The sequence below is a fragment of the Capricornis sumatraensis genome, chromosome 4 (assembly GCF_032405125.1).
Source record: "Capricornis sumatraensis isolate serow.1 chromosome 4, serow.2, whole genome shotgun sequence".
Taxonomy (NCBI): Eukaryota; Metazoa; Chordata; class Mammalia; order Artiodactyla; family Bovidae; genus Capricornis; species Capricornis sumatraensis.
This window is the reverse complement of record NC_091072.1, coordinates 66,719,973-66,730,381: the sequence shown is the minus strand read 5'-3', so window position 1 is coordinate 66,730,381 and position 10,409 is coordinate 66,719,973. Positions and strand designations below refer to the sequence as shown.

The 10,409-nt window shown below is 41.1% G+C and overlaps 1 protein-coding gene across 1 annotated transcript; it reads left to right on the top strand.

The window, feature by feature from the left end:
• Positions 1 to 620: 620 nt before the first annotated feature.
• Positions 621 to 3,012, top strand: BTG1 (BTG anti-proliferation factor 1). The gene is made up of 2 exons (XM_068970836.1): positions 621 to 769; positions 1,719 to 3,012. Exons 1-2 carry the CDS (start codon positions 622 to 624, stop codon positions 2,084 to 2,086), a joined length of 516 nt encoding a protein of 171 aa, XP_068826937.1. The 5' UTR covers position 621; the 3' UTR covers positions 2,087 to 3,012.
• The last annotated feature ends 7,397 nt before the right edge of the window (positions 3,013 to 10,409 follow it).

Genomic DNA, 10,409 nt, shown 5'->3' with positions numbered 1-10,409 from the left:
CTAGGGCTGGGGAGGCGGGGCTTTCACACGCGCACCCCTAGTTTCCTCCTTCCCGCGCCACTTGCTCCCCCTTCTCCCGCTGCCACTCCAGGGTTTATTTGTTTACAAGCGGATTACGTCAGCTCCTCCCTCTCTTCCTAGTATATGGACCCGCCCCTTGGCCCCTTTTTCCCGCCCCCTCCGACTCCGAATCTGCTTGCGTCACAATGGTGCGATCTCTGGATTGGCTGGACTGGGCCGTCACGCTCCAGCTACGCCACTTCCTTTCCGTGGTCTATAAAAAGTGCTGCACCACCCCTTTATCTCTTAGCCCGTCGGAGCTGGAAATGCAACTGTTGGGAGCTTCGGAGGCTGCGGAGCTGGAGGCGGAGGCGGCTGGGGAGGTCCGAGCGATGTGACCAGGCCGCCGTCGCTCGTCTCTTCCTCTTTCCTGCCGCCTCCTGTGTCGAAAATAACTTTTTTTACTATAAAGAAAGGAGAAAAAAAAGTAGCCTTACGCCGCTCACGCCCTCTCTCCCTCTCAGCCCTCTGACTTGTGAGGGAGCCCGGGGTGGCCGCTCCTCCGTCGGGGCCGCGCCGCCGAGCCCCGGCCGCCCCGGGCCGCCCCCGCCCGCCGCCCCCATGCATCCCTTCTACAGTCGGGCCGCCACCATGATAGGCGAGATCGCCGCCGCCGTGTCCTTCATCTCTAAGTTCCTCCGCACCAAGGGGCTCACGAGCGAGCGACAACTGCAGACCTTCAGTCAGAGCCTGCAGGAGCTGCTGGCAGGTGAGCGGGCCGTGGTGGCAGGAGGGCGAGGGACGCCGGGGGCGGGGGGGACGCGGCCGCACTTGTAGGGGCCGGGCCGTCGGGGCCGCGGGAGTGTCCTCAGCGCCCCGGGCGACCGCGCTCGAGTCCGACCGCGGGATGGTGGCTGGCGCGCCGGGCGGCCGCTAACGGCGGGTCCCGGGGAGGGTTTGGGGCTTGGGTCGAGGGCGCTCCCTGTCCCCCCGCGGTTGGCCAACGGAGGGGAGAAGAAAACTGACGCACAACAAAGAAACTAAAGCCGACCGAGGCGGGAGCTGCGGTCTTCGGACGTTCCGCGGATTTGGGGGGGACAAAGGACCCACGGGCTGGGGTGGGTTCGACGCTCCCTCCCCCCGCTCCGGTCCAACCGTTGCGGGCTCGGCGGTCGGGCCCGGGGGTGAAACGGCGCGGCTGCCCCGAAGCTCGCTCGGGACAGACGTGCGGTCCCCCCGCGCCTCCTAACCCTGCCCATTAATCATCGGATTTGTCAGCGGCACAATTACAGCCCTGCCCAGAGCGTGGTTTAGGGTGGCTTGTTTTCCTTCCCTTCGGGGTTAACACTCCGGTGGCGCTTCTCCTCCAAAGTCATAAACCCTATTGTGTGCGGCCAGGGTGGGGTGGAGAAAGTAAACAGGTTCCCGCCTGGCCGCCGGTGCCGTCCGGCTGGCGCAGGCTGCGCGCCTGATTCCCGTTTTGGCGGCTCAGCCGGTTGGTTCCCGGAGATTGTTTTGTCCCGTGCAACTGTTGTTTCTAAAACCCTGCCCTGCTCGTTTTCCATCCGCGCACATCCGCGAATGCGTTGCGGGGCTTTTAAAAAAAAAGTTGATATTCGGCATTTTCACTTAAAGGAGCCAACAGAAGAAGGAGACTAAGGCGGGAGCCGGCAGTAACGGCGTCTAAGCATTGTTTTCTCTCTTCTTTTCTTGTGTAGAACATTATAAACATCACTGGTTCCCAGAGAAGCCCTGCAAGGGATCAGGTTACCGTTGTATTCGCATCAACCATAAAATGGATCCTCTGATTGGACAGGCAGCGCAGCGGATTGGACTGAGCAGTCAGGAGCTGTTCAGGCTTCTCCCAAGTGAACTCACGCTCTGGGTTGACCCGTACGAAGTGTCCTACAGAATTGGCGAGGATGGCTCCATCTGTGTGCTGTACGAAGCCTCACCAGCAGGAGGTAGCACCCAAAACAGCACCAACGTGCAAATGGTAGACAGCAGAATCAGCTGTAAGGAGGAACTTCTCTTGGGCAGAACAAGCCCTTCCAAAAACTACAATATGATGACTGTATCAGGTTAAGATATAGTCTATGGATGGATCATCTTATAATGGATGGATAAATTTGATTTTTGCTTTGGGTGGGCTCCCCTTGGGGATGGATTATGGAATTTAAACCATGTCACAGCTGTGAAGATCTGGCACAAGATAGAGTGGTAAAAAAAATTTTTTTTAAGTGACAGTGCCATAGTTTGGACAGTACTTTTCAATGATTTTAATAGCCTGTGAGTCCAAGTAAATGATCATCTTATTTGCTAGGAGTGAAGTCCTAGGATGGTTTCAGTTTCTCCCAGACATGATACCTAAATTTTTATGTCAGTCCCTTTAATGAAAATTTGTATTTTTCTGCAGTAGAACTTGCAGAGAAAATTTGCACTATTACACTTAAAAGTTATCCTTTTTGGCAGCTCAATAGGAAAGCTCAACATTTTAAACATGGTAGTACTGGAAATTTTATGACAAGACTTTTACCTAGCACTTAAATATGTATAAATGTATATAAGACAAACTAGTAAGCATGACCTGGGGAAATGGTCAGACCTTGTATTGTGTTTTTGGCCTTGAAAGTAGCAAGTGACCAGAATCTGCCTTGGCAACAGGCTTAAAAAAAAAAAAAAGACCCTTAAAAAGACACTGTCTCAACTGTGGTGTTAGCACCAGCCAGCTCTCTGTACATTTGCTAGCTTGTAGTTTTCTAAGACTGAGTAAACTTCTTATTTTTAGAAAGTGGAGGTCTGGTTTGTAACTCTCCTTGTACTTAATTGGGTAAAAGTCTTTTCCACAAACCACCATCTATTTTGTGAACTTTGTTAGTCATCTTTTATTTGGTAAATTATGAACTGGTGTAAATTTGTACAGTTCATGTATATTGATTGTGGCAAAGTTGTACAGATTTCTATATTTTGGATGAGAAATTTTTCTTCTCTCTATAATAAATTGTTTCTTATCTTGGCATTTTAATCAATCTCTTGTCATGATTATAGAGGTTCAGCTAAAAGAAATACATTTCTCAAAAGACAGGTTTTGTAAGCCATGTGAATGTCAGTTGCACACTGGTCATGCTGAAAAACACTTGTTAAGGAGTAAAGATGATTTTTGTATACAAATTTAGGTGTTAGAGGGGTAACATACTTTTCTAAGAAAAGTTCTAAAGTTGAAACATTGGACACAGTCCCAAGCTAATGCAATTGCATGAAATGAGGATGAGACAAAGGTAACATCAACCAGAGAGTTACTCAAAGGATTACATTTCACTGCTTCCCTGTTGAAGTGAAGAAATAAACCTTCCGTTCTGGCCCACCTTTGAAAATGTTATTTTGCCCCATGGATTCCTTGTTCATTTAGAAAATCCTGGGGCAGGTGACCCATAGTCTTAAAGACGACTAATCACTGCAGAGATTGGTTGCTTTTTGCCTTTCATCAGCTGCAAGATTTACATAAAAAATCACTTAAGCTGGAATTCAACAAAAGGTATGTTTGAATTTTTATTCTCAAGTTGAAATGCTGAGTTCTTAATGCATCATTTTCAGACTTCAGATAAATACTAAGAACCTAAATGAAACAAATGAATACTTTTTGCTGGAGTGTAGATTGCTCCACTAACCTGTATGATAAAGCTCTTTCATAATTCTTTGGCTCTAGGAAGAATAACATGGTTTTTCAGTACAAGTTGAAAATGAAAAATTTCTGAGTTTTTCTCTACGCAAGTATGTTACTAACATAGTGTCTTTTGGGTGGTATTCATGTAAACATGTTCAAACTGGAAATAACACAATCTAGGTTATTTGGAAATCGGTAGTCCGAAATAAGTTTGGAGTTTCATTTCTCCCTGTACATTCTGATTTTTTTAGAGACAAAGGAATACCCGACTAAACAAGCAGGTATTTAAAATACAAAGGATGTTTGTGTACTAGAAGCCTGTCCTTGAGAGTTTGAATTAAAACCATAACACATGGACTACCTTTGCCACTTATTAATGGTATTATTTTTCAGTCTGTTCTTCGGAATCCTATCCGCACCCCTTCTAGTTTTTCAAACAAATTTACAATAAAATAGCTGGTAGTATGGTTTTTACACAGATCTTACCCCCAGTGCTGGCTGCTACTGTTTACCAGCTACATTTCATCCGGTAACTCATTTGAAGTTGGGTGTGCTTGTGTTCAGAAGCCTGTAACTGGTAAAGCTTTGCACACTGGGATCTGGGGTGAAGGATGACTTTTCGGGCAGTTTAGGGGGATATATTTTAGTACCTAAAATTTCTGTCAAGCCTTTTCTCAGATGGGGAATCATACTTGGAAGATACTGACATCAGACTTTTTGGTACTTTAAAGAGAGTTGATGCAAGGAGAACTTAATGAAAACAATTCAGCTGATGCCAGGCATGTAAGGAACTGGTAAAAGTTCCTCTTTAAAAGGCTTGCAAACATCACTAAGACCTAGCATCCAGCTGTTCCCTGTGACTTTCACCTTAACATTCCCCGGACAATTGTCTCCAGTTTAGTAACTATTTAATACATCTTTTTCGTTGCTTCTGAGAATGTTTTACCGAGCCATTTTGATAAAAGCATTTGAGTCTCTTGTATGCATGTGCAGGTGTGTGTCAGGCCTATACACAGACATTTGTAACTGTGTTGTGTACTTTTTAAAAAAACTTTAATTGTGATAGAATTTAAAGGGCATTTTACACTGCTTAAGAGTTTCTTAGGGATCCTTTCTTAAAAGGATCTGCTTTTTTTCCCTTTAACTACTTTCAATATTGTTAGTTGCCACTGGCCCCAAGATTCACATTTATTGGCACTAAGTTTAGAAATAATTAGTTTGAATTTTAACAGGCAGTATTTAAATCGCTTTCTTTTTTTCAAATGTAAATACTGTCTTATTCTATAATGCAAGAATGAAGAAGGCTTAAAGTGGATTGTATGGAGAGAATTACCCTATTTCCTGTAGGATAATGGGGCTGTTGACTTTCCCCCTGCAATCTGGAATGACAGTCACATGTTAATCACTCTTAATTTCCAATATTTTTGTAATGATAGACTGGGTAGGCCACTAGAAAATTGCTTTCTGGTACAATTGCACAAATGATTTCTCGCACATTGTAGGCAGACGCTTTACCGTCTGAACCACCAGGGAAGTCCTTCCTTCAGTCACTATAACTCAAATTGCAAGTAATGTTGTTTTGTATAGGTGTTACACATCACAGGATTGGCCTTCAAATTAAAAACAAGCAGTATTCCTGACTTCTTGAGTTTCATGACCAAAGGTTTCAAACTCCCTTTAATCTTAGAAACAAATATATGTACTATTGACATTTTCTTTGGCGATTTTTAACATATCTGATACAGCCCTTCCTCTTTGCAGAAGAGAAATAAGGTAACTGCAACAGTCTTCTTCAGTATATTGAAGTTTAGAGATACTGCCTCTCCTCTTTGCATCCTTATTTCAGGTGATACGATGAGAGGCTATTGATAAGCTTTGTGGCGAGATTTGGTCCATAGTTATATATATATATATATATATATATATATACACACATATATATACACTTCAAAAAGTGTATTTTGGATTGTCTGAAATGCTGAATTTTGTACTTATCTGGAGGTATGCAAATAATTTAGTCTCTCGTCTCTCAGTCTCTGCAGTCAAACTGTTGTATATGACTGCTGCCAAAAGTATAGCAGTGGTTTATTTTTCATGTTTGAAACGTAAGTTTGAGAACAATCTTTTGTAGTGAAATGGTTAGTAGTTTGTGCTACTAACCAAATCCAAACCAAGCTGCCTCACTGAGTCCTTAGTTCATTTACATGAATACAAAGGGGTCAGAGGAATTTCATAGCTTGAATTACTTCTTGTTATTTCTATAAATCTTTGTTTTCTTCTGAAAGTGAAGAAAAGTCATTAAGCAAGATGTTAAGTTTGGTAGTTTTGAGATACTCCTGAGCAAGTAAGCCTTAGATTGTATTAATAGTGAAGGTTGACACCATTTCCTCAACAGTTTGTGGAATATAGTTGACAGTTATTTTGACTGCCATCTTGACTTGATGTACCAGTTATTTTTTTGGCATTGATCAGTGTGTCAAACAGGAGTAGAAAAATGGTAAGGCTTCTGTCATAGGATACTCAATTTTCTTTTTTTTTCCCCCTCAAGGCTTTGTCATCTCATAGTTGAATAATCTTACAGGGAACATTTGGAAGTTCAATTTCGGACTCTTATATGAGTCTTTTCATGTTAATTTGTTGTTTTAGTGTGGATGATGCAGTGATCTTTTGGGAATTCTGTAATTATAGATTATTAATATTGAGAGAACTGATTCAAGTCCAGGGTTGGATAAAAAGGGAAAGAATGGAGAAAATGAAAAGTAGGAAACTTAGCTGAAATGGAGGAATTTATAGGTTTAGTAATAAAAATGAATTTGCTGTGGTCATAGGTGTTCATCAAGAGAGGTTTGTGCACCTTGGTCTTTGGCAGAGAGTTTGGGAAATACTACTGTAGGGATTCTGTAATTCATGAATCTAGGACAAAGTCTACGTTCAGTTTGTTTGTGAACGAGCAAGTCAAAGTGGTAGTGAGGTTTATGGCCTGTATTAGGTAGAAACTGAGCTTGTGGTAAGAGTGACGAGAAGCATAAATAAAGCATATTCCTACAGGCATTTTTAAAGAAGTTCAAATATAGTGCTCAATGCCTTTGTCCCAGTGTTTTATAAAGGGAAAAGATTTAAGCTGTGTACTAGACTTTGATGATGATAGCCTCGTTCCTGGTACCTTTAAATTGTGAAGGCATTTGTGACTGCATTCCTGATGATAGAAGGATAATTGAGTGTAGGCCAGACACCTATCATCATAACAGGGGCCACAAAACGGAGAAAAACTGTCATTAACTGCATTCCTGTTTGGAGAATATTACATCAAACACTAATTATTTCAAACTGTACATTGATAAAGACATGTTTATTCATTGGTATACTTTAGTAATTAGATAGGTCATCCCCGAAGTTATGTCATTCTTTTAAAATATTGTTGCTTGTGTTTTCATGTGTGTATGGAAAAGCACATGGTACATTTTATAAACGCATGTATATTGGGGATTACTAAAAAATTTTATTGATGGGGTGCATGAACAAAAAATTGAAAGTTTCTCTAGATTATCACTAAAGTAGACAAGTGTTTTTTCTGTCGAGAGTAATGTATATTGGGGATTACTAAAAAATTTTATTGATGGGGTGCATGAACAAAAAATTGAAAGTTTCTCTAGATTATCACTAAAGTAGACAAGTGTTTTTTCTCTCGAGAGTAAGTTGATTATTATGTTCTTTAAGTGATGATATTGTCTTAAAAGAAGAAGCTGTTGTAGCAATCCAGAGAAAGTTGTTTAATTTTCGTTAATCTGCTTGACTGCTTAGTTGTAAAATTAAGACATCTTTTAACACCCAACAGGTACCCCAAATTAAGTGCTAATACCAATTCAAAGTCCATGTGCACCTGTATATTATGTATTGATATGTCTTAAAATTCACATTTTATGTTCTTAGAAATTTTCTTTTCAAACGTTAGGGTTCTTGTAACATTTCATTTATTTTCGTAGTTGTAAAGGAATGGACTTAATGTAGTAGTAGGTCAGTGTTTATTTAGTTTTTGCAATTATGATTTAGCCAGAAATCTTGTTTCTTTTCCCTCTTGTTCTGAGCCATCCCTAAATTTTTAGGAAAGAAAAATGACTAACCAACTGGACTTTATTTGAGAAGATTCTATATATGGGCATAAACCTAAAATGGTCATATGTAACAATTATGCTGTAAGTTAGACTGAGTGCATTTTTCAGTCTTGATTTACGGCAGTTTGTCCCCTCAAGTCAGTAGACTAAATGGAGTTGTATTTTCTGTAAGTTGCACTTGTAAGCCTTCAGGTTACCAATGTACATTTTTATTTGACCACCCAACAACTGGGTGAGATTGGCAGGTAGGTAGGTCAGTATTTTTAATCTTTATTTTATGGATAGAAAACTTGAATTTTAGGGACTTAAATTTTCACCAAAGATAAATAGCTAGTAAATGGTTAATTCATAATTTGAATTCAGGCCTGACTGAACCCAGAATCCAAGTTGTTAACTCTTAGTATATTGTGATATAGATTGATTTACCTTGTTTTGACATTGTTAGAACATGCATGCCTTAACTTCTCATGGTTAATTAGTCATCTTTGGTCATTTTCAGCCTTGAAATCATAATCTTTTTACTCTCTATGCCAAGGAAGCATAAAACTGTCTTAAACTAGGCTTCTTTCTTTGGGAGGCAGTTAGAATTTAGTATAAAGAACACTTGTCTTGGACTTACCTGGTGGCTTAGATGGCAAAGAATCCACCTACAAATGTGGGAGACCTGGGTTCAATCCCTGAGTTGGGAAGAGGAGGGCATAGCAACCCACTCCAGTATTCTCGCCTGGAGAATCCCCATGGACAGAGGAGCCTGGGGTTGCAGAGAGTCAGACATGATTGACCAACTAAGCACAGCACGCGGTCTTGGACTTCAAAGAACGAATAGGAATCCAAGCCTGTACTGCTTGCATCTTGTGGCTTTGGACAAATTGCTTAGTCTCTCTGGGCCTATTCACTTCATATGTGAAACTGGAGATAAAAAGCAGTCTTGTTGAGGTCAAACACCTAGGAAAACACCAAGCACCGAATGGCTGGATTCCTAGAAGTGGGATGGATGCTCTATATCATGGGAGCAGATGAACCATGGAAGATGGTTTTCTTGCTTTCTTGAAAATTAGATGGTGTCACCTGACAGTGCTTGGAGTTTCTTGAAAGTCTTGCTTTTCCAATAGCTGTATGCTTATGTTTTTGAAATAATATAGAGTGCTTGGAATTTCTTGAAAGTCTTGCTTTTCCAATAGCTGTATGCTTGTGTTTTTGAAATAATATAGGAAGGAAAATGAACTATCCCTCTGCACTCCTCCGTCTTTTAAGGGTGAAAATACAGATAACCTAGGACGTGCAGATTTATTTTACAGACTTTCCCTTAGCATTGCAGTTTTCAGAGCTATATTCTCAGTAAAGTTGGGGGCGGGGGGGGGGAGACATTTTTCAGATCTTCTATTTATATTGAAGACACTTTAAGTTGGGACAGGGAGTGAAATTGTCAATTACCACTAGCTGTGTATAGTGTATAGCAGTGGAACCCACAGCTGCACATTTGCATCCATTATCTTGTTTAATCCTTACAGCTCTTTGCTATATAAAATAAATTGACTTTTCCCAGGGTTTGCAGTCCTTTGAGCCATATGTATTTGGCCGTGTTTTTGCAAGAGATTTCCAAACAGAGCTCAGTGGTTCTCAATCTCCATAATCTAGAGTGGCTTGAGTACCTCCTTTACTTCAAAGAAAAGCAGTCTTTTTAAATAAGCCATCAGTTTAGGTTTGAGTTTCTTCTTGTGATGTAACCTGATGCAACGTTTGCTTGAATCACTAACAATCTAATTGATTTTTTTTCTAGTTAGCCATTGGTGACTCACTGACCATGAGTTCGTTCTGGTTGAATCTCAAGTCCCTTTTTCTGTGAAGATGTCTTCATTGAGCTAGGTAGTGTAACACTGCTCTATGAAGGAGGCACACTGAGACAGCAGAGCTGCTTGCTAATTTTGCAATAGTATATATTGGAAACTATTGGAAATATATATATATATATATATATATATATATATATATATATATATAGGAAACAAAAGGCTTCAAGAGACTTAGAGGCAAAATTCCTTAAACCTTTTCAGAAGTCTTGCATCTTAAAGTCCCTGTGTGGTTCAGACCTTGCTTGGAGTTGTGTGTAGCTTTGTAAATTAGTCATTGTGTTCCTGTCATGTGTTAGATTGTGATGTAAGAGTGGGGAACTAACTGAAACAAGGTTTGGTGGCTAGTGTTGTCAGAACAGTTATCCCATGAGACAGCAGTTATGGTTGTGGAGTTAGAGATGGGGTACTTGTGTAATGTTGAAATAATAGATGTCTGCTGTCTTCTAGTTCCCAGATTCTTGCATTTCCTCATTTCCCTGACCTTTTAAGTCTGCTGGGATCCTTTCTAGTGGTTAACGAATGATCAGTGTTTTGTCCTGTATCTGTTACATTTATTGAACAAATACTTACTGAGCCCTTCTATGTGCTAAGTACTGTGTTATAAGCACTGAGGATACAAAAATAGTCACTGTCTCTGCTCTCAAGGGGCTTGGAGTCTAGTGGCAGAGAGAGTTACCTAACAAATGTAAAAATTGGACCTGAGAGATACTCAGGGAAGGAACATGGTGGAGTGGTGTTCTGAGAGACAGGACTACTGTAGAAAGCCTTCTCAGAGAAAGG